This window comes from Cibotium barometz, chromosome 1 (assembly GCF_041138505.1).
Source record: "Cibotium barometz isolate CiBa-2024 chromosome 1, ASM4113850v1, whole genome shotgun sequence".
Classification (NCBI taxonomy): domain Eukaryota; kingdom Viridiplantae; phylum Streptophyta; class Polypodiopsida; order Cyatheales; family Cibotiaceae; genus Cibotium; species Cibotium barometz.
Genome location: NC_141046.1, coordinates 22,367,738 through 22,391,515, shown reverse-complemented (window position 1 = coordinate 22,391,515; position 23,778 = coordinate 22,367,738). Strand labels below are relative to the sequence as shown.

Sequence of the window (23,778 nt, the reverse complement as noted above, 5' to 3'; positions counted from 1 at the left end):
TCAAATCCTCTGAACATCTTTTTATTTTATTCTAGTCGAAAGTCCTCCATATCCTCCACATTACCATTTCAAAGAGGCTTTGTTGGTAGGATTTATATCGTAGTATAATATATATCATGTGTTTTCCTATATTTTATACATGCAATTTACTAGGATATATATCCTAATATATGCAATATGCTAACATATATAACTTAGTATAATATATATCTTGTGCTTTCCTACATAAAAGCCATCTCTTTTCTACTACATGGAATTTTTTGTATGAACAAGGCATTTTGCCGTAACAATGTTGTGAGAAGTCACAGTAATGCCTCCAAGTCCAAGCACAACCCAAGGCGTCATGGGACGACCGAGCAATGCACAATCACCATGACTGTGACCACCCTTGGGCAGACTCCCATCTCCCAATTTGCTATCCTACAAAGATGACTATAATAAGAGTTACCACTCTAGCCACTCTACCCTATATGTTTTCATATGTGGGATAATCCAACACACCTTCCATCAATAATAAGATGACTATAATACGAGGTGCCACTCTAGCCTATATGTTTTCGTACGTGGGATAATTCAACACACCTTCCATCAATTTCTTGTTCGAATCACCTCCAACACCCTCCTCCATTTGAGCCACCCAAAGACATAAGCAATGGCAACCCACGACCACAAGCTTGAGTTCTAATACCATGTAAAAAGTCACAGCAACGGCACCAAGTGCAAGCACAATCCAACCCATCAAGACTACTATGCATAACCACCAAGAGGCAACCACCACGAGCACAATCAACACCCCTCTCGGCATTGCAACAAAGCCTCGAATTACCTCCAACACCCTCCTCCATTTGAGCCACCCAAAGACATGAGCAATGGCAACCCACGACCACAAGCTTGAGTTCTAATACCATGTAAAAAGTCACAACAGCAACACCAAGTGCAAGCACAACCCAACCCATCAAGACTACTAGGCAATGCATAACCACCAAGAGGCAACCACCATGAGCACAATCACCACCCCTCTCGGCATTGCAACAAAGCCTCCATTGAGATCCCATCTCATGCGTTGCCCCCCAAAAATACCAACATGGGGACGACCACCCATGATCATAAGGATATCATCATATGAGAATACATAGCAACACAACCATGCCCAAACACAACCTAGGCCGCCATGAGATGACCAGACAACACACCACTATGAGGCGACCACCACGAGCACAACCACACAAAACCTCCTTGAGCATAGCAACAAGCCCCCCATTAGGCTTCCATCTCCCGGTGTGTTGCCACCCATAATTAAGGGCCAAGGGTGATGACTATGATAAAGTGCCACTCTAATCTATATATGGCTCTTTGACTTCCCATGTTTCCACACATGGGACCATCCACCACACCATCCATTTCGTTCTCGAATTGCCTCCAACAAACGTTTCCATCTTTCAACAAGGCATCAAATGACTTGTTGCATCTTTTCTTTTGGGACTTGTTAGAAGTAAGATCCAAAGGATCGATATAGACTTTTAACATTATTCCTTGTAGGTAAAATTTATTATGATTCACTTGTATATGAATGCTTACCATGTGCTTCATGGAAATCGAAATTTGGCAAGAGGTCAAATGGCTAACCTCTTGTGATTTTAAAATACAAAAATCAAGAAACATTATTCTTCCAAGATGGCCAATATAATTAACACAAAATATTTATTCCACATGCAAGTAGTACAACTAATGCATTAAAAAAATATAAAGCAGCTCATATTACATGTTAAGATGATTTTGCTTCATGCAATAGTAGTATGATACATGAATGTAAAGCATGAAAACTAATGACATTAAACTCTTTATCATGAAAACAGGCATAACTTAAATGATAAAACGGTCTGTATAATTTCTTATCCCGAGTCTTAACAGACTTTGAATACAAGTATTCAGCTTCATATAGAATCAGCAATGGATAGAACCATAGCATTATGCTCTACTTGGTCCTGAAAAGGGGTACAAAAAGAATGAATTTCATATCATGTTAAGCAGAGAAATGTCCATATTGGCCAATTCGTTTGTTCACACTACTCACACAACTTAGGCATTCAAGTGGTCAAGTGAAAAAAAATACTCCCTGCACCCTAGTTCAAAAACTAAGAAAGGCTCATTATACATAGGTAGCTTAGCTACCAAGAAGATGCAGGAATGGTCGCAGGCGTTCTCATTCCTTGTCAATAGATGCTTCTTGGAGCAAGGCAATCCAATTGCATGCAGCTCAGAAGACCACAGGTTTACAGCTTGAGTAACCACGCTACTGAGGCGCAAGTCCTATTAAGGCACCATATTCTTTGACAGAGGGGCACCCAATACTGCACCCTTGTGCATCATCATGCTCATGTGAGACATTCCACCAGTATCGGTATTTCCAATCACTAAGATACGCCGAGGTTTTGGACTCTGCGACGCAGGCTTTCGATTTGGCTGTTTGCTTCCGAGACTCGATCCTGCAGACTCCTGACTCTCTTTGCTTCAGCTTGAGCTGCTTCCAGGTAGGGTTGCATCAGCTCACCAACGTCCCGTCGCAGTCGATCTATGGTTTCTTTCACTTCAGTTTCCATTGCAGCCTCCATTTGACTCGCGAATGAGTCTGCCACCTGTTGGACCTTCCTTTTCACTGCGTCCCGCCGCTTCGGTAAATTCCAAACACCCACCAAACTGCAAAATTGTCAATATTGGATGTTAAAACGTTGTTTGGACCGTAGTCACATGCTTCAAACCATGATAATCACATGCTTCGAATGATGATTATCGCAAATGCTTGAAATGATGATTATGAGCGTCTAGAGTAGTCTATCAAATTGTATGGTCTTTACAGACACATCCCCCAACCCTGAGGAACAGATGGGTGAACACTCCCCTATTCAATGATATGAGCATGTACAAAAGCCTATCACATGTACAGACAGATCCCCCTACCCATTGTACCAGCTCCAGATCCCCCAACCATGAGAAACAGGCAGATGAAATCTGTCTGTAAAGGCCTGAGAGAGGCATCATGTTTTGTAGTCTTACCCTCCAGCAGAACACAATGCCAGAGCTGCTAGATCCTCCAATGTATTTGGTAAAATCGATGTCAAGACGGATGCTGACACACCAGCAGCACCCAGACCTCCAAAGGTAGCAAAAATCTGAAGCAAGCATTACAACTTAAATGCCAACTTTTACATAGGAAGGTAGTCCGAAAAGTAAACATAAGAAGTTACGTTTGCAGTTTATTAGTAGTCATACCACATCTCTTAATTCTTGCTCGAGTACAATTTTGGCGGCTTGTGTATCAAAACCATCCAGGACATCAATAGAGTCCTTCTCCTGAACCTGACTTCTTGAATAAACATATTTGTATTGATCTGTCAGCCCCGTATCGTTCATCTTGAGCTTCATACTAGGCCACCTAGTTGTGACAAGCTCTCGATATCTGCTCACTCGTTGTACAAGATTATCCTTGAGCCAAGAACGGTGGTCTTCCAGTAGTCTCTGTGTTTCAGTAAGTCAAAGTCATAAGAGCATGCTAAAATCTCTCTCTCTCTCTCTCTCTCTCTCCACACCCACACACACACACACATCTTTTTTGGGGGTAAAAACCATTTTTTCTATTAGGTCAAATGTACAGTGATAGACCCCGTCAAAGCAATAGAGGTCTCACAGATGAGGCAAAAACTAAGAACTGTAGAAAAACAAATCCAGATGAGATTGATTTAACAGTTGTAGCTGATAGCAATCATGTAGAGATTGTCAGAACGATTGATGGAAATACTGATACTCAATTGAGGTCAACTGGAAAACCAGTCAATTACGAGCAATCCAAACTGTCCAGAGCTCAAAATCGCGTCCATTGGAAAAAAGCAGCCATATGTGCAAATCTCTGCTCATATCTGTCAAATATCCAAAAATGTTGAAAGAAACGTGCACCTGGAAATCTGGCATTCAAGCATCTAGATAAATGAAGCAGGTGAGGGACAGAACGCACGTGCAGTCCAGGAACGGACGTGAAGCGCCGGAAAGGGACTGCGCCAACAGCAGGCTCTTATACCAATTGTTGGACCGACACACTCACACACAGAATAGGGTTAGCTGCAGAAACAGGAACACTACTATGAGTGAGCATATGCCTACAATAGCCTCTGCCAACTCCTCCAACATGAAGGGGGTCGGGAGGAAAGTACAAAGAGCGTGTGGGACCACCTCTCTCGTATGCCGCCAAACCCGTTCGCGCACATCCAACACCTATGAGGAAATGGGGGTACCCGTGAAGAAATCTGTGGCGATAGCTCTCACATGAGGGGGGTCTGTAACAATGGATCCATCCTAGCCTCTTAACTTGCGGATACCCTCTCTTTGCTTGTGTGGGCCTACAATCTTAAAGAACTCTTGAGTAACCCCGTCTCCTGCCAGAGTCCAAAATGAGGCTCTGGCTTCACATGGCCCCACATTTGCAATGGCTTTCACCATTGACTTCCATTGATCTACCTTTATTTTTTCCGAGAAAAGATCCTTTCATTAGTTGAATAAAAACGCCCGTAGGGCTACAAAAGATCTCTCCTGCTCATAAGAGAAACAGAGCAGTGAATACAGCAAGGCAGCCCGGGAGACTCTTCCTAGGTGCTACAAAATACAAGCATCAGTACAGAGGACTCAGGGCTAAATCATACAATAGGGGGGGGGGGAAGCCAAACAGGTGGCCTGTAATGCCAACGGGGGGATCCCGTGTGTGAGGTGTAGAAGGGGCCTCTGCGCCAGGTGGTGTGAAAAGCCTGGCGCCGCAAGATCGCCTCATCCGAGTCGCCCCGGATGCGGTCATACTGTCCTCGCAGGGTGTGGATCAACTCCTGCCAAATCCCCCGCACAGTCTCTGCTGGTGGCTCCAGTCTCCCCTCAAAGGCCGTGAAACACCGGGCTCTCCAGGTGAACCAGATGGTGAGGCTGCTGAGGAGCTCCCATCGTAAATCCCTCTCCTGTGTCCAGTTGGCGGACGAGAAATCCGGTGCCGGAACCAGGCGAGGCTGGCCCCTAATGAATCTGATGGCCTGACTGTCCTGCTCCATCTCATAGCCCATAGCAGGCCCTGACGAAGTCGACCAAGCAGCGGCACCCCACGTAAACATACCCTCTGGAGAGAGGGGGGCCAGAATACGCAGCATCCGCAGCCAAATCTACTGCGCCTGAGAGCAATCCCAAAGGCAATGTCTCTGTGTCTCCATAGGGTGGCCACACCAGACGCAGGCCGTCGGAAGACCGCTGTAAACAAGCCAGGTGCCAACTGCTGAGCCCCTGTGGGCGACCAGCCAACTGGAAAGTCGAGATCCTGCGGGCCTGTCGACTAGCCCAGAGCCGAGCCCAAAAATCCTCCAGGAACTCCTGTGAGAGTCCCTGTAGCCGCCAATGCCCCGCTGCAGCTGGAGAGACCATCCTCCTCGCCGTCAAAATATGCCGCCCCAGCCGAACAGTATACTGGAAAAAGGTGATCTCTGTGGCCTCAAGGGATGCATAAGGATCATGCCACTCGTACTCCCCAGGGTCCCACTGTAGCCGGGCCAAGGGGCACGCTGCATATGCCCATATGCGCCAATCCGGGAGCACATCAGCAGGGTCGGGGTCAATATGCCACTTCCGAGAAGCGGCGGCCACAACCCGTATCCTCTGAAAGGTGCACTCTGCAACCAAAGGCGACTCCATCTCCACTCTCTGAAGTCTGCCTGCCCTCATCTTGGATCTCATAGTAGAGGCATCTGCCATCCTCAGTGCAAGCTCTGACAGCAATCAGGATCTCCAACTGTGTAAAGGCTCCCATCCACCGTGGGGTCACTGGCTCGAAAGGCGTGAACCACTAAACCACTCCTCTGTGAGTGCCTCCTGAATATCATCCCTCATAATCAACCCCCCTCTAAAGTGACTCAGCCTCTCCACCTGGATCTCCTTTGGGAGACTGCAGAAGGCCTGCCAGTCTCCAAAACTACGTGCTGGGCCTGCCGCTAAAGGTCCCCAGGCTAGACGAGGCCGAGAACCCAGCATATGACCCTGCTCTGTGCGAACTGCTGGGCTCCAGATGAGCGGCTGTCTGGCCCGCTCCTCAACACTAGAAGGAGGTCGCTGAGAGAGCCCCGGTCTCAGCAGCTCCCAAGCTCTCAAGATGCTCAAAGCAAATCTGTCCTCCCATCCTCTACTCAGGCCTATCCTCCTCATCTCTATGAAGATCCAGCGAATCTCTGGTGCCCAAGTACCCCCTGCTGGGGGAGACCGAGCCTGCAGCCGCTGCAAGAGAAGCTCTTTCCAAGGCTCAGCGCCTGGAAGCAGCCCCCGAACAATAAGCTTTCCCAATAAGGCTCTACTCTGATCGACTGGATCTATAATGCCCAAGCCTCTCTGAACCAGCGGAAGTGTAATAACTGCCCATGCAACCTTTGCTCGGGCTGACTGACCGTCCCGCCCAGACCAAAGAAAGTTCCTGATCAGCCTCTGTACCTGGCTGGATGCAAGAGCTCGAGAAGATCCAGCAAGACGTAATGTACCACATGGTCGCTAACAGCACCTGATTTGCCACCACCACCCTCCCAGCCAAGGATAGTCGAGCTGTACTCCAATACAAAAGCTTCTTCCGAATGCTCAGAAGAAGCGGGGCAATCTGCTGCTCAGGTGACAAATCTAGTCCAATCTGGCATCCCAAATACCGCACTGCTGTGCCAGGAGGAATCCATCTAAAACTGGGGTCCGCGCTCCATGCCGGAGTGGGAGCACTACTGATCCAAAAGGCCACTGTCTTGCGCCAATTGATCAATGCTCCCGAAGCTGCACTAAAAACCTGGAGCGACTGCTCTGCCCGAAGAAGATTGGCCTCTTGGCCATGCAAAAATAAGCCCGTGTCGTCTGCAAACTCAGCATCGAGCAGGTCCTCCCCCCAGACTGGGAGCTGGAGTCCTCTCAAACCAACCTCCTCTGCCATCAAATACATGCTCATAGCCTCCGCAAAGAAGAGAAAAAGAAAAGGGGCGAGGGGACACCCCTGACGGACTGATCTGGTCAGCTCAAAACTCGGCCCCCGTCCTCCTGCAATCAAAACCTGGCTACGAGCTGTGGAATACAGAGCCGCCACCCCTCTGACCCATCATGGCTCAAAGCCCAGGCGAAGCATAGTGCCCTCTAAGAAACCCCAATCAACTCTATCGTATGCCTTCTCAAAATCGAGAAGCATCACGACCAAGTCCTCGCCAAGAAATCTAGCTCGGGCCGTCGCCTCCCAGAAAGTAAAGATGTTGTCAAGGATACTGCGCTCCTTGACGAATCCTGTCTGGGTAGCATGAATCAACTCCCCCAGGAAGGGCTGGATCCTCAAACTCAAGGCCTTTGCTAAGACATAGTAGACAGTATTGAGGATCGTAATTGGCCTCCAATGCCGAATATCATCTGATACTCCCTCCCCCTTGGGGATAAGAAAGATCAAGCCCTCTGAAAAGCTCTGTGGCATCACCCCAGTGTCCAGAACATACTGAAAGCCCATGCGGAGGCCTGGCCTCAAAAGGTCTCAATAGCGCATAAAAAAGGCCGGCGTCAGCCCGTCCTCCCCTGGGCAACTATGTCCGGCAGGACCCTCAAGGCCTCGGCAAGCTCAATCTCTGAAAGAGGCGCACCAAGAACTGTACGCATATGATCTGTGACCCTCCTCTGCACATGGGCCCACACAGTCTGTCTGCAAGCATCTCGATCCTCAGTGGCTGCCAAGGTCTGAAAAAAGCCCGAGCACCCCTGATGTCTAGGGGACTCATGGCAAGGACCTTGGCCACGCTCTGGGGGGTCTCGAACTCGATCTGGTAATGTCCACGGTCCAGAAGCTGTACGTCCAGGATCTTGCCCACGTCTGCAAGAAGGTGGGCCTCGAGAAGATCCCGGATCTCCCCTCTGCTGGGGCAAGTGCCGACTATACGGCAGATGGTGGAATGTGCCTGAAGGCGTTCCACCTTTGCGGCGAGGCTCGCTTCCTCTTCCGGCTAAAGAGAAAGCCTGATGGGAGTGTCCTCAGGGGCGGGCGAGGGGGCTGCGAATGAGTCCCTCTAAGGCGGGGCGGGAGGAACCTCCATCAGAGTCTGAAGCTGTGTCGAAGGCGGAGCGGAGATGGAGAACCTGCACGAACCAAGCTGCACACGAGGGTGGGGGAAGGCGAAAAGTAAAAAGGGAAAAAAATAAAAAAACCTTGGGGGCGGAGAAAAACAGAGAGAAGAGGATTGGGGGGGGGGGGGGGGGGGGGGGGGGGGGGCAAGGTGGAAAAGACGGATCCCAAGGAGGGGGGGGTGGAAGCAGCTCGAAAAGGGGAACGAGAGCTGGCGAATGGGGGGGGGGGGGGGGGCGAGGCGCTGAAAAGGAGGGGGAGTGGGCGCGATGGCGAAAAGCTACGGGAGGGTGGGGGGCGACAGCGAAGAGCAGTGGAGGGGGGAGGCGCTTCAACGCAGGCAAGCCAAGTGAGGGGGGGGGCGGCGCAAACCTGAGGGCTGGCGTAGGGGGGAAAACGCGAAGGTGGGCAGGGAGAAGGGAGTGCAGACAGAAGCGCGAGCGGGGGGGGGGGGGGGGGGGGGGGGGGCGGAGCTTCAGCGAGCGATGTCTTAAAGACTCCATTGATCCACCTCAAGCACATGGAATGAGAGATTGCACTCAATAATGGTGCGGGCAATCTCTATATCCGCTAGCCATTGCCGTTCTCGCAGATGTGATAGACAAGAACCCACCGGTGGCTTGGGCTAGAGTGGCTTGCCTCATGGGAGACTCAAGCCTTTGTCTCTTTGAGGAGGCGGAGGCGGCACCGGCGGAAGCGGCACCGATGGAGGCAGCAGGGGAGGATGTATCACAAGGTGGGGAAATGACCTCATCATCCGCCCTTGAGCTTCTACCACTATCACAGTCAGCACCCAATCCACCCTTGATCTTGTTGAAGATCTCATCGGATATGGCAAGGGGGACTTCCTTGCATGGTGCAACTTGCCCCCCCACCTTTCCAAGATGTTGGAGAAGCCTAGTAACTCCACTTGTGTATTGTTTGCCACAATACTTACAAGTCCACCTATATAACTTGGACTTTCCATCGGCTTTCTCTACATGGATAGCATGCACATTGAAGGCTTCAATCTTCTCCCTCGTCATTGTAATAGAGAGAGAGAAGTTAGAAAATTCAAGAGATGGATAGGCTTGAGAGAGAGAGAGAGAGAGAGAGAGAGAGAGAGAGAGAGGCTTAAGAAAATGAGAGAGTGAGGCTTGAGTCCTTGAGGCTTGAGTCTTGACTCTTGAGAGAGAAAGAAAGAAAGATATATTGGAAAATAAAACTATCTCACTGGGGTGATACAAAACTGTCCATGGAAACTCGTCATGGAAAACTAAGAACATAAAAACATGGGAGCAACATCAGCTTTGAGTAGACGGTATACCACTCTCCAAAAATCCAAGCATGGGGTTGACGAGTATGGCCGAGAGGTCTCCCACAACTATGTCACGTGGAAAGGTAGCTCGATGGTGGTGGAGCATGTCTTGGATCTGGAGCTAATGAGGTGATCGTGGCCGACGGGGGGGTCGAGGGCGTCGGGCACGCTGGAGTGCAGAGGCTCGGTCCGAGGTAACTCCTCTTTGCGAGGTAGGTCCAGAGCAGCTCGTGGAGGGTCCACAAGATCCACTATGTCGGTTTCCTCCACCTCCTAGGTCCGGAAGAAACTGGTGATGGTTGGATGCCGAGGAATGGGGCAGGGTGGCTGGGGCCTGTGTCTCAAGAAGGTGTCCCTGTGTCTGCGGAGCTCAAGCAGGAAGAGGCCCAGGCAACGCTGGTCCTGGAAGTCAATGATCCTGGAGAGTGGACCGAATCCCTCACGAAATAGACAATGAAACCTCCCGCCAATCTCATAGTATACTGGGCAACGGCATATGTAATGCTCCTCCATCTCAACCTCTGTGTGGCATAGTCGACATATCCTCTCCTCTCTGGGTGTCCGTACGAGCTTCCCAGCTCTGAAGATGCGCTCAGCTCTACTTGTCTCCACACTCAGGCGGTGGGAAGAAAACCATATCTGGCCAATCGCAATCCGCATAGCATGGGACATGTGAACACTCAAGTAGCCCGGCTGCTGGATGAATCCATCCTCAGTGAGTGTGAGCAAGTGGTCTCTGTAAAAGTGCATCTTCGTGGGGAGCTCTAGTGGTGTGATCCATGTGCAATGTGTGTAGAGGCTAAGAAGATCTGATCGGATAAACCGGTTGGTATCCTCGTGAGATAGCCGGAAAAAAGGGGAGTCCAAACTGTACTGAAGGGGGGGTAGGTGGTCCATGCAAAGCCCGTATACTGAGAACCAAGTGGAAACCAGTGCATACCATACTCCAGAGTGCCCCTCAAGTGCTAACTGTCTGGAGGACTCCAGGGCAAGCCTCGGGTACCTATGGGGATCCATGTGACTGATGCGATGAAGGTATGTGACTGTCTGGAAGAGTGCCTCCACTACCATCGGGGCTACAGCAAACTCTGCTTGGATAATCTGGTGTGGGACTGATGGTTTGCCGCGGATCATATGGGAGAATATCATGACCTGGGGCCTCTCAACTCGCTGCCAATCCTCATCGGATAAATCTAGCCCCTAGAAAGCTACTCCATACATCAAGGCTGGTGTGACCAGGGTGTCAAAAAGCCAGCCCTTCGTCCTGGGCTCTTGGAAATGTGCCTGGAAGCACTGCCGCTCAAGTAAGCTCAAGGCTGCATATCCCCGCGTCACTCTGGCATGTGTTGCGGGAAGCATGGTCAAGCGTGGGCCACTGAAAGTGACACCAAGGTAGACATAGGATGAGACAATCTCCACAGGATCCCCTCTATATGTGAAGCTCAATCTGGATGTGACGGGGCAGGAGGTATTGAAGACCATTACCTTGGTTTTACCAAGGTTAACAAAGAGGTCCCGCTGAGTGCAAAAGTCATGTAAGGCATCGAACTGTCTCTGAAGCCCTTCGGCTGAGTCTGAGAGGAGGACGATGTCATCTGCATAAAGTAGTATGGGGATCAATATGCCTGCCAGTGTGGGACCAGCCCCGCCTAATTCATCAATGAAGCTCGAGATTTCATCAATGTAGAGGCCAAAAAGAGTGGGTGATAGAGGGCAGCCTTGTTTCACCCCAATGGTGCTAGAAATCTCCTGTGATGTACCTCCTGGGGCTCTCACTCGTCCGGTGACAGACTCATATAGGGCGATGATGCTCCAAACCATGTCAGATGGGACTCCGATCTCCTGTAGACGGTGTAAGAGGCGGGCTCAGGGTACAATATCAAAAGCTTTGCGGAAATCCACAAAGTAGCAGTAAATCCTCTGGTGTCGTGCTCTACCCTCCTCGATGATGGCACAGAGGGTGAAGTTGTGGTTAAGGGTAGAGTAGCTCCTCCGAAAGCCAGTCTATCCTGAGGCTCTGCATCCCTGGCGCTCTGCAAATGAACTCAGCTCCGCCTCTAGCACTGATCCATAGAGCTTGGCCAATGTGTGACCAATCATGATTGTCCTGTAGTTATTAGGATCAAGTGGATCTCCGGCTTTGAGGATGGGGGTGATGGTGTTAATGGACCAAGAGGGTGGAAATCCTTCACAAAGGGCTCTATTGAACATGTAGGCTAGTAGGGGCGCTAGGGTATCATGGGCATGCGAGATATACTCGGCAGTGAGTCCCTCATGATCTTGGGCTCGCCCATTGCGTAGTCTACAAATGGCCTTGAGGACCATGCCCTTTGTGAAGAAGGTGGAGGTGGTGGGGCGGGGGTCTGGTGGTGGGGGTAGGGGTAGGGGTGGCTGATGGGGGATATGATAGAGGGAGCGTGCATAGGAGTGCCATGTGTCTGGGCAGGTGATAGATGTGGGAGGGCGATGTTCTCGGAGTTTCCTCCATGCCTCTTTGCAATTCGGCCCTAAGAAAAGTCGGTATAACTCATCCTCTTTCCAAGCATAGAACTCCCGTTTCTTGCGTCGGGTGAGCCGTTGAGAAATCCGTTGCACTTGGCGTTTCATGATTTGCCCAATCCGTACCTCATGCTTAAGATGGGAGCGTGTGGCCCGACATTCGTCATCATACCAACAGTTATGGGGCATGGAACCGCAAGGTGGCTTGGCGGTAGACCGCCGCGTGCATATGAAAGAAGCTGTGGCGGATGTGTGGAGTATGGTGGTGAGTTGTGTTGTGAGGGTGGATAGGGGGACAGTAGGTTCCACATCCTGGAGTTGGCAGTAGATGTGGTTGGAGTAAACAAGGTCAAGCTCGTGATCAAAGAGGACCTGAATCTCGCTCAAGCCTCCTGGATTCGACCCCGCGTCCTTATTTGGGATGGCGCTTAGTGATAATGACTCTACCATCCCTGTAGATAGCCCACTTGCCTACTCTGCGGGCCTCATGAACAGCCACCATCGCCTCACGACGCCGGTGTGCCACCTATGCTGGAGTGAGATCATCTCCCATGTACACCTGTGTGCCCTTGAGGGCAGCCCGCCTGTCTAAGAAGGCCTGTCTGCTGGTGGCATCAGGGAATCTAATGATGAGGGGTCGCTCTTGTGTCATATCCTTTCCTGCCCTCCATGTGTCTACAAAGGGGGGGCGATCCCGTCCACTCCTAGCATCTGGCAAAGTGTCATGGCATCCTCCTTTGGGGAAGTCCCCGCCTGTAGCCCCCGTACTCGCACATGGAGGGTCCTATCCTTCCTGCGTTTCTCCTCCTCGAGAGTCTCATGTATGATGCTCTGCGGGGTTTGTGCTTCTTCACCACCTCCACCCAATCTTTCTTCGTGGTCTGCAGTTCTTCCCGCAGCTTATCACTCGCAGCTTTCAACTGCTCCAAGTCAGTCCTTAAACCCTCCTGAATATTCAGTTCCCCTTCCTCCACTGTGTGGTCCTTGACCGTAGCCTTTAGGGCTTTCATTTCTGCCCGGAGTTCCCCTATCATTGGGGCAGCTTCTGGCATTCCTGTTTGTTGTAGTTGGGTCTCTTTCAACATCTGAATCACCTCTTCCTGGTGGTTCACTTGGGCTGACAGTTCTTCAATCTTGTTGTTCTTTCCTTGTATCTCCTTGCGGAGGCCCTTCAACTATTTTTCATGTTGGTTCAGGACCCTGTCCAGCACCTTCTTTTGTTCGTCCAGTAATTTCTTGGTGTTGTCCTCCACTGTCTTGATGTATGCGTCCAGCTCCTGTAGGTTCATTGTGTTATTTCCCCTAGTTGCTGCCTTGGGGGCCTAAGCAAGGGCAGGTGGGGAAAGGGAAGGCGCAACACGCAGTGGAAGTGCGCGTGTGTACAACACGGAAGCAGGGGCGCAGGGCGGAACACGCAGTGAGTGGAAGTGCGCCTGTGTACAAAGCGAGCAGGTCAGCACAGCAGCGCTGCCAGCACATGTGTGCAGTGTAAGTAGGGCAGCGGCAAACAGCACAAGAGAGCGAGGGAGACCACCAGCGCGCAGTGCGAGCAGCGAAGGAGCAAAGGCATCACACCATGGACACCAGCGCGCAACACGCGAGAGAGAGAGAGAGAGAGAGAGAGAGAGAGAGAGAGAGAGAGAGAGAGAGAGAGAGAGAGAGAGAGGCTTGAGAGATGGCCTATGGGGGAGAGAGTGGCTTGAAAGTTCAGAGTTGAGAGGGAGAAATGAAATGAAATGAAATGTTATATTAACGTCTTCAAAAGGCCATAATGACCTATGAGACCAAAAAGTTACATCATGGTGGATCTGATACAGTGTCTGGATAAAAAACCAGAAAATGAAAAATAAAGATGATACTACTGGCACCTAGAAAATGAAACTGGAATTGGAAGGTAAACAGAAACCCTTATAGGGTGTGAATATAGTGAGGGCGGGGGGGGGGGGGGGGGGGGGGGGGGGGGTACGCTATGGAGGTGAGTGGAGTACAGTGAGGGGATACAATATCATGTGGGACGGGGGGGTACACTATGGAGATGCCTCCATCTCCTAATATGTGCCGCATCGGACGCTGGCGGATCTCCTCAATATCCTCTGTGGTCAGCACCCTGACTGGGTGTCCCGCATGTCTCGCAAGAATAATCCGAATCCGCCGCTGCAACCTCCGTCTATGCTGGGATGCCCTCCTCCGTAGTCGTGGGCGTCTGGACCACCCAAGCTCAATCGCACGATCAATCAGTGTACCGCTAGTGTAGGCGGTATCCATGTCCTGCTGCTGCTGTGGTCCATCTGGCGCAGTGATGGTTGGACTAAAGAAGTCTGTAATGTGCCTCTGAGTCTGGCTCTCTGTGCACCTAAGCAGGCTATCTCTATATCTTCGCAGCTCAAGCAAGAACAATCCCAAACACCTCTGGTCCTGGTACCCCATGACTCTGGAAAGTGGTCCAAAACCCTCTCTGAATAAACAGTGGAAACGACCACGTATCTCATAGTATGCAGTACAATGGCATATATAATGCAGCTCTGTCTCTGGCTCCCCATGGCATACTCGGCATACTATGAGAGAGGGGGGGGGTGGGGGTGTGCTTGATAGTAATGAGAGCCTTGAGAGAAGCTTAGGGGGTGGGCAATTTATAGGAATGGGCCATGCAAAGGCCATGCAAAGGCGAGAGAGAGAGAGAGAGAGAGAGGGGGGGGGGGGTGCTTGATGGTCACTTGAGTCTTGACTCTTGAGTAATGAGAGCCTTGAGAGAAGCTTAGGGAGTGGGCATTTTATAGGAATGGCCCATGCAAAGGCCTAAACACATGTGACATGTCACGTCACATGGGCCACAAGGCAAGCCAAAAATGGCCAAAAAACGGCCCTTAAAACGGTCATAAAACGGCTACAAAATAGCCAGCGCAACGGCTCCCGTTGAGACACATGGCACTATAACAGTTTGGTCTTAAAAAGGAACATCCTCAACCGTGTCTAATAAATCCTCTTCAAACACAAGCTACATGAACTCATCCCACTCATTGCCAACACACCCATCTTGTGACTGGTATTCCAAAGCTTCTTCTTCTTCTTCGTTGACATACGAGAGTATTTGAGGTGCTTCTTCACAAACATGCTTTTAATAGGCGTCTAAGTGAATCCATCCTCCTAGATTAAACACTTTGGGTCCTTGTAAACCCTAAAGCTCCTTTCCCTTCCCTTGACCAAAAAGCCAAATATGCAACTTTTCCAGTTCACAAACATCTGGTTCCCACACTCTAGCACCTGTACCTACACTTGGAGCTCCACCGAAAATCCCATGCACCCCTGTACCTATATGTATCTACACATACTTGACACAGATATATGAGTTGTGGTCCCCCTTTGCACCAATACTACAGCTTCGTTTGCATGACCGCCTGGCTGACTCGAAAGTCTTGGGGGTACCTTTGGATATTATATCGGCTACGAATTTATATGTGAGGCTGCACCCACCGGCACGGATTACGCTTGTATGTAAAGATCTATGGCACTTACAAAAACCATTACTATGGTGAAGGAAATGTTTAAGAGTGATTTGGAGGAGCGTCTTGCCATTGAAAGAACGCATGTTCCTCTAGAGATGCATGCTTGGAGTTCTCCCAGTGGGTGTGCTTCTGCACTCACGGCGTATTTGTGCCTCATCATGCCGCCATTGTGGTGTGCAGGCTAAGACGTTGTTGCACCTTCGTTGGACTTGTCTACATTCCAGACTGCTCATGGACAGGGTTTCATCTTGCTTGCGCATTAGATTTCCCGCACCCTTTTTTGGGAAACAATCCTAGATATTTGGAGTGGTGACAGTTGCGCTCTGGCTGTATGCTGCGTTCTTCTCCTGGGGCTCTGTGGACAATTTGGACCGATCGGAACCGATTCATGTTCGGACAACATATGTCAGACACCTCCTCCTTCAAGCTCTCCTTGCGAGACAGACACTGCATTTGTTATGCAAGCCAAGATGTTGATTTGCAGACTTTCTCACTCTTCTTTGACTGTTTTTGAGGAACTCTAGTATGAGTCCTTTTCGGACTTACCATTGTACGGTGCATATTCCTTCGTGGGTTTTCACCTCGCACTGAGGGTTTCCCACTAGTAATATATCATCAGTAAAAAAAAAAAAGTGTATAAAACACAACTTTTTTTTTAGTAATTATTATATTAACACTGGTAAACCTCATCCCGAGGTGAAAACCCACAAAACCCACAAACAAAACATCATATACAACTGAGGTCCCTATATAGGGCCCATGGAACTCACTGGCTAGAAGCAATCAAAGAAGGCCATGTATTGATGGTCGTCTATTTGATGTTAGTTTCGGTAGTCATGTAGGTCTAGACTGTCTCAACAAGCGTCAGAAGTAGGCGTATTCATCCAGAGAAATGTGTCCAAAATGCATTTGATTTTTATTTTGCCATAGTTTCTCTCCTTTGCAGAGGAGAAATTTGAATCTCAATTTAAGGCCTTCAAATTGTGTAGCTTGCCTCGGAAAAAACCATATTGCGCCCATAGTAACATGAAACGTTTCGTCCGTTTCATCGTTTCAAAGGTTTCCTCTGTTTTGGACGAAACGCAAAGGTTTCAAAATGACACTTCTTATATACACATGCCAAATTTATAACATAGCCAACAAAAAGATGAAGATACATTTTTTGGGACTAGTGGGTATGAAATTCATGATTTTGGGAGTAGGTTTTTTGGTATTTTCAAAATTTGGCCAAGAAAAGGAGAGGAAGAGAGGAGGAGAGAAACAAGTTGGAAGGGAAGAGGGAGGTGAGAATAAAAGGAAAGGAGGTGAGAAAGTTGAAAGACAAGAAAAGGAGAGAGAGGAGGGAAGAGGAGGGGTGGACCGTGGAGGAGAAGAGAGAAAGAGGAAAAGGCAAGAGGAAGAGGAGGTGTGGAGGAGAAGAAGTGAAGGAGCAAAAAGGAGGAGTGGACGAGGAGAAGAGGTAGAGTAACAAGTTGTGGCGGCCGAGAAGAAGCGTCAAATGCGTGAAGTGGCAAATGGGCAGCAAACAAAGATGGAAACGACAGCAAAAATCGCATTTGCAAAAAGAAACCTTTCGTCCTTTTTTTTTAAAACCTCACTTTACATTTGGGCGAAACACCTTTTCGATGGACATGTTTCGTTTTGTTTCGAAACGTTTCGTGCCGTTTCGAGAGGGCAAAACGGGTTTTTATGTTACTATGATTGCGCCTCGTATAAGCCTGCAAAAAGTACCCCTTTTACCCTATTGACCAACATTTTGGCGACCAATTTGTAAACTACTGGCATTAGAGTTATTGGCCACCAATCAGCAAAGGTCTTACACAGGCGTTTTTTTTGGGAGAAGTTTTTGGGAGCATCCCTTATCCTTGAATGGCTGTTGCCTGGCTTTGACTTGCCATTTTTGTAGCTTACGTCTGTCATTTTTAGCAAGAACAAGTTTTGCATTGTATAAATCCTCCTCTTCAGACACCGAAAGATTCCTCATGTAAGCAAGCTCCGCCAGATCTTAACAAGTCGCTATTGTATTATGGACTCTCTGTTTTTCTTCATGCATATACCAGCGACCATAGTCTCTAATGATGAGTTGGATCCTCTGAACAAAACAATACCAGGCCACATCCATACTTTCCAACATGTGCAACTTAAGCGGTGTAATGATCTCTTTGACCAAATTATGGAATATGTCATGCGAGAGAGAATAATTATTGATGAGAAGCGCACGACGGCGGTATAAAGAACGATCATCTAATTGCAATCCAAAGTATAGCCCCATCCACAGTCGTACATGATCAGATAACACTTGTGAGTGATCTACCCAAATTTTGCATCTAAAATCATCATATCGATTCACATATGTAAGAAATACCATCTATCCAGGCAGGCTCGATATTGAGAAAAGCCATGTGGTGGAAAGTGAAGCTAGACACCCTAGGGCACATTTATGTCCACAAATCAACAGCGTGTAAAGTATTTATCATTGCATTCCAACGGAACCTCTCAGAAGCTAGCATATGCGAATGTCCAGATGAGTTATCCCCTTGCTGATGAGTTATCCCCTTGCTGAGGGGCATTGTTAAAATCCCCACACAAGAAAGTATTATGCAAGCTAGTAGTGACAAATCTCTGCCCATAACATTGCTCTCTTGGCTGAAGCAGTTGGCGCATAAAGAGCTGCAAACTCATACATCTCAGCATAAATCAGACATTCAACCACCAACCAGTGACCATCTAGGTCATTATACACTAAAATCGGTTGTAACTCATGTCTGACCAACAAGGCAACTCTTGAATATGCACCCAGGCCTGCATAAAAGCTGCCATAACCAGCAAAGTGACCTACTTGCCCTACAAACTCATTCTGATTATGTTCTTGCAAGCAAACTATATCTGGTTTCATCATATTTACATAGCACCAAAAATGCCTCCATTTATTTACATCACAGAGGCCATTGAGGCCATTGACATTGTACGCAAAACATTTAAGAGGGACTACCATGAGAAATGTACAAGAAAGTAGATGACACAGCCTACTCACGCATCTACCATTGGCATGTGTTCCCCTTTATGCAACATATTTTCTTGCATTTCATCTTCATGTGCTTGCATTTGCAATTCCATATCTTGCACTTCCATAAGAGTCTGTGCTCTATGCAGCTCCACCATTTCTTCCCACTTCTTGCCCATAATATTGTTTTGCAAATTTGACGCAGCCATGTGGAAGGAGGAAGCATCAAGGGCCAGTTTTGTGTTGGCAACGGTTGCCTTCACTGCGACATGGTTTTTTTAGGTGTTTGCCAACCATCATTTGCCAATTTTTCTTTTTCCTTTTCTTTGGCTTTTTGCACAATTTGTGAATACGATACATTTGCATTTGCAAGAGATGAGGCTGGTTTTTTTGCCTTATCAGTTTGACCGCCTGCGAGACAAGAGGCACCTGAACTTTCACATTGGCGTTTGATGTCGACTATGAGACCGCAGCAAGCAGTGAAGCATGCAACACTGTGGGACATTGAGTCGCTATATAACCAAATTTACCACACATGTAACATGCACTACCAAATACATCCCATTTCAACTCATAGTAAGCTTCACCCATATGAACCTCATCTACTTACACTGCAATGGACGAGGGCGTGGGTTAGGTCGTGTCCCAAAGTATACAAACCCTGTTCTTATGACCCGAAGGACAAGGTGGGCATAAGCCCGGGCAAATCCTCTCACATCATGTAATTGGGAAAGTTGACTGCTTCCGCCCATGCTGCGCATCTATGTTTGATGAGTCCTTGATAATCTTTGGTTGGCGTCCACGGTAAGATATGCACCATTTGATTTCCAAAGTACAAGGTGACTTTTCCAGCGTCAGCAGCTTATACTGATTTTCAATGAGCAACACTTCATAAAATCCTTTATCTGCGTAATACACCCCCTCCACATAACTTCCACCCAGTAAAGACTGAAGCCATACATTTTTATTTACATATACATCTACATACACATACAAACTTTTTTGAGTGAAACCACTGTCTCGCTAGGAAAATCAATGTACATTCATAGTTGTCCCAGAGAATACTAAGTTTGGAAACAAAGCGAAAATACTTCTACAAATACATACACACACACTTTTTTTAGTGAAGTCTCATTAGAAAAATCAATGTACATTCATAGTTGCCCCAGAGTGGGGCAGCTACTACTAAGTTCAGAAATAGTGGGAAAACACCTCTAGTTGTTGCAAGGAAAGGTCTCCGTGTTCATGAGATTCTCGGAGGGATTGTGCTCTCGCGAAGTAAGCAAAGAGCTTAAACGAATCTCCAAAGAATACGAGCTGATTCTCAATGCCCAGAATCTAGTCCTATAAAGGAAGTCTGTATAAGTTGGTAGTGGAGGAGAAAGACAACCAAAAAGCCAAAACAGTTGCCCGAAAAGCTATTAGGAGAAATTCGCAAACCCCAAAATCATGTATAGGAGAGGCCAAGGCATGTGTATCTGGCCTTGGTACACTCAATTGATCTTGCTAGGTGTGATTGTTGGAGTAGTAGTAGGGTCTCTTGCTTGCAAGTGACAAAGTGGTATGAATCATCTACAAGTGTGCTTGCATGGTGTGTTGGAATATTGCATACTCTCATCATAGTACAAAAATAGCATACGTCTGTTGCGTGTGGCTATGGTTCAAGAGATGATGAGAATTCCTTTGTAACTCTCCGTATGGTGTACTCTTGGTCTCAATGGGTGATGGCATTCGAAGATCATTTACTACACTCAGACATGGAATTCGTAATGAAGTAACACTTGGAGGTATTGCTCTCCGGAAACATCTATCAATGGCCCAAAGGTGATGTGGGTATGACTATGTGATGGTCTTGATGTGAGCATTGAGAGGTGGGACAGATGGTGTAGTAGCCACAGACTAGTGATAACAAGAGCCAATGTGGTAAATTGTAATGTTTGTGGCGTTGCATGTGAACAAGGGCTACAAAGTAAAGAGCCTTTTAATAAACCACAAGGTTTAAAACCTTAGGAATAGAGATAATGATAGCCGACGGCATGACGGGCGGCTACGTAGCAGTATGCTGAATGGCATGGCAACAATATGGAGTTTGTCACAAAAACGGAAGTGTGTGCGCAAAAAACCTTATCCCATACATAACATCATGGCATCATACATAGCATTAGACAACATCATCATCATACTTCGATACCATTGAAACAACAATATGAAAACTTGCACAAAAACACAGCACTAGGGGCTGAAGTTGGGACACCCCCCCCCTCCCCCCTATTAGAAGTCATCTCCTGTCTAGATTTATACACCAGGGCCTTTGTTGTGGGTGTCCCGCCCTTATGAGGTGTTTTCCCATTTTTCCCCACTCTCCGTATTTTTCCTCTATTTTTTCCCATTTTTCTGAGGCTTGGGAGGGCTGCCAGAGGGTGCCAAGAGCAGTACAGTGCTGGCCGACTGGATGTTTGTCAGTTGTGGGCACTCTTGCTGCTGGCCGACTGTTTTTGATCAGTTTTGGGCACCAGATTGCTGGCCGACTGCATTTATGCAGTCGTGGACCTTTTTATCAGTCGTGGGCTTTTCCTTATGCTGGCCGACTGCCCTCTAGGGGGGTATATATAGGTCCTCAGCCCCCATACCTCATTTGTTTCATATCTCGGGATCTTCTTGTGTATATAGAGCAGAGTTACACGCCTACATCTATCTCTCTCTTGTGCTGTTTTTCTGCCTGCGTTTTTGCTCGTGTTCCCAGATTTGGTCATCATCTCCGCTGCGTATTCTGACATGGTATCAGAGCCTAGGCTCTAGATAGGTCTTGGGATTTGTGTGAGCAAGAGGGGGGCTGTTTTGTGGCTGATTGGTGGACTGTTTTGGACTGTTCGGGAAGAGGAGAAGCAAGAGAAAGGCGGGCTGATTTGCTGGACAGCCACTTGCAAGTTTTAGTTCTTCTTTGTTCCCACCCACCCACCCTTTTCAGAGTACATCCCCGCGATGGCAGATCTGTATGAGATGGCCGAGAGACATGTGAAGATCCCGACACCCCCCACGTTCCCCGTGGACCGTCAGTTGGACGGGAGCAACTACGGCATATGGAAGGTGATGATGGAATCCGTTCTGAAGTCTTACGACCTCGCCGATTTCGTCGTTGTTGGTGTTCCACGGCCGGAAGTAGAGGAAGGGGAGTTACCGTCGATCCGAAAGGACCGGGAGGCCCAGACACAGATGTGGGATCGTGTCAACGCCAGGGTCCGTTCGTTTATTTTCCTCAATTGCACACCACAAGTAATTAATCATGTAAAGCACATGACGCTGGCCAGAGGTATATGGCGCATTTGGCCTCACTTTACAACAGGGTATCGCCCATGAAGAGGATTTCCTTGGAAGTACAGATGCGGGTTATGAGCCCTGCAAAGTCGTCGACGATGCGAGAGCATATTAACAAGCTGCAGGCTCTTCAGCAGGAGGTTCTTCACGCTGGGAAGGAGATATCGTCAGAGGACATGGCCATCACGTTGCTGTCACATTTGCCCTCTTCGTACTCAGCATTTTACTCGTCTTTGATTACCAGTGGCAGGCTCAGCACCATCACGTGGGAGGAGCTTGTGCCCATGGTCCTGGACCAAGAGGAACGATTCACGAACCCTCCTCAGGGTGGAGGTTCGGAGGCCTTTACTGGCCAACGGTCGAAAGGCCGTAACTCGGGCAAAGGGAAGGCTTCATCGGAGAAGTCTTCTGAGAAGAAGTCCGACGCTGACCGCGAGAAACTCAAGGCAGAGAGGACCTGTAATGATTGGTCACTACTGGAGGCAGTGTCCCAAGCGGAAGACCGAGAAGGGTGAAGATTCCTCAACAATCATGAAGACTCCGGCTTTTGTGCATCTGGAGGTGATGGACACCGATGCTTCATTTTCTTCAGGCAGGGAGGAGATTGGAGGACTCTCCGCAACGGATACTCGGGAATGGATTCTCAATAGTGGTGCTTCCAAGCACATGACTCCTTCCCGTTCCGGTTTACAGGATCTCTGCAGGCTTTTTGGTCATATTCTTACTGGGGATACGTCCACTATCCCAGTTCACAGTGAGGGCAGGATGGAGATAGTTCCCGATGGCAGAGGGGGGAAGCATTCCTCCCAGGTGTTGTATGTTCCGGCACTTGGTTTTCATTTGTTGTCAGTGCATCAGGTTTGCAAGACTGGCATACGGGTGGAGTTTGATGAGCATTTTGTTGCTCTCCGGGACAAAGCAACAGGCCAAGTGGTTTGGGAAGGTGGAGTGGAGAATGGAGTTTACAGGCTTTCAGCACTCTCTCCCAGGTCCTCAGGATTGTGATGGGTGCCAGTCTGGTAATGGCTACGCAAGTGTGGATACGCTGCAGGTGTGAGCTTTCCGAGACCAGGTGGTGGATAGCTTGCCAGTAGATGGCAGCAGTTGGCAGGAACATTCCAGTACTGATGTTGGTAGTTCTTGTGTTCGTGAGTCAGAGGAAGCTGAACAGGTCACTTATGCTCTGATGTCTCGTCGTGTTCGGGACATAGAACTTCCAGTAGTTGAGGATGTTCTTTCCACGGGGACCTTTCGGAAAGCCAGGCAGGTGACAGGTGCTTACTTGCAGAAGGAGGTGGTTTCTCCAGGCTTTGTGGTTCCGGATTCAGAGGGGGTGGTTGACAGGTTTCAGAAGGCCTTGCGTGGTCTTCAGAAGGTTTCTAGGACTTGCTTGTGCATCATAACAGATCCTTGTGAGCAGTGTGATGTCTCTGTGACTCAGAAGCTGTATGGTTCATTGATCTGGTTGATGGACACCGGATTGGACGGGAGCTTCCTCATGAGGCGGTTGAGCTCATGGTTGCAAATGTCTCTTTGTGAGGCAGGATTGCGTTTCCTGTGGTTTCTGCAGCATGCGAAGGATCATGGACTCTTGTACACAGGAGGGGGATTGTTGGATGGAGTCCGACTCCGCGGTTGGAGTGACTCAGTTTGGGGAGGAGATCTGGACACGAGGGGATCTACTTCAGGCCCAGGAGCAGTTTTATGGAGCAGCAGGAGGAGGTTACATTGCAGGTTTGGGCTTCCATTGGAGGAACCCATGATCATCCAGAGGCACTTTGTTCATGAACAGATCGTTGCTGATGACATCTTGCTGGAGTTCTGTTCAACGAAGGACAGTACGGTGGACCTCTTCACGAAGTCGCTCTCAGGATTTGCTCAGGCGGCACCCCAGCTCCCAGTGGTTGGTTACACAGCCAGGAGCTGAGAGGGGGTGTTAGAAGTCATCTCCTATCTAGATTTATACACCAGGGCCTTTGTTGTGGGTGTGCCCGCCCTTATGAGGTGTTTTCCCATTTTT

General features: G+C 48.7%; 1 protein-coding gene across 1 annotated transcript in view; it reads right to left on the bottom strand.

Moving 5' to 3' along the window:
- Positions 1-2,004: 2,004 nt before the first annotated feature.
- Positions 2,005-23,778, bottom strand: part of FZL (FZO-like protein) — an 80,160-nt gene continuing 58,386 nt past the window's right edge. Inside the window, exons 9-11 of the mRNA XM_086799057.1 lie at positions 3,271-3,516; positions 3,055-3,170; positions 2,005-2,697 (exon numbers count right to left, since the gene is read on the bottom strand). Of these exons, the coding sequence (XP_086655183.1) occupies positions 2,415-2,697; positions 3,055-3,170; positions 3,271-3,516 (645 nt within the window). The 3' untranslated portion in view covers positions 2,005-2,414. The remainder of the gene's footprint in view (positions 2,698-3,054; positions 3,171-3,270; positions 3,517-23,778) is intronic.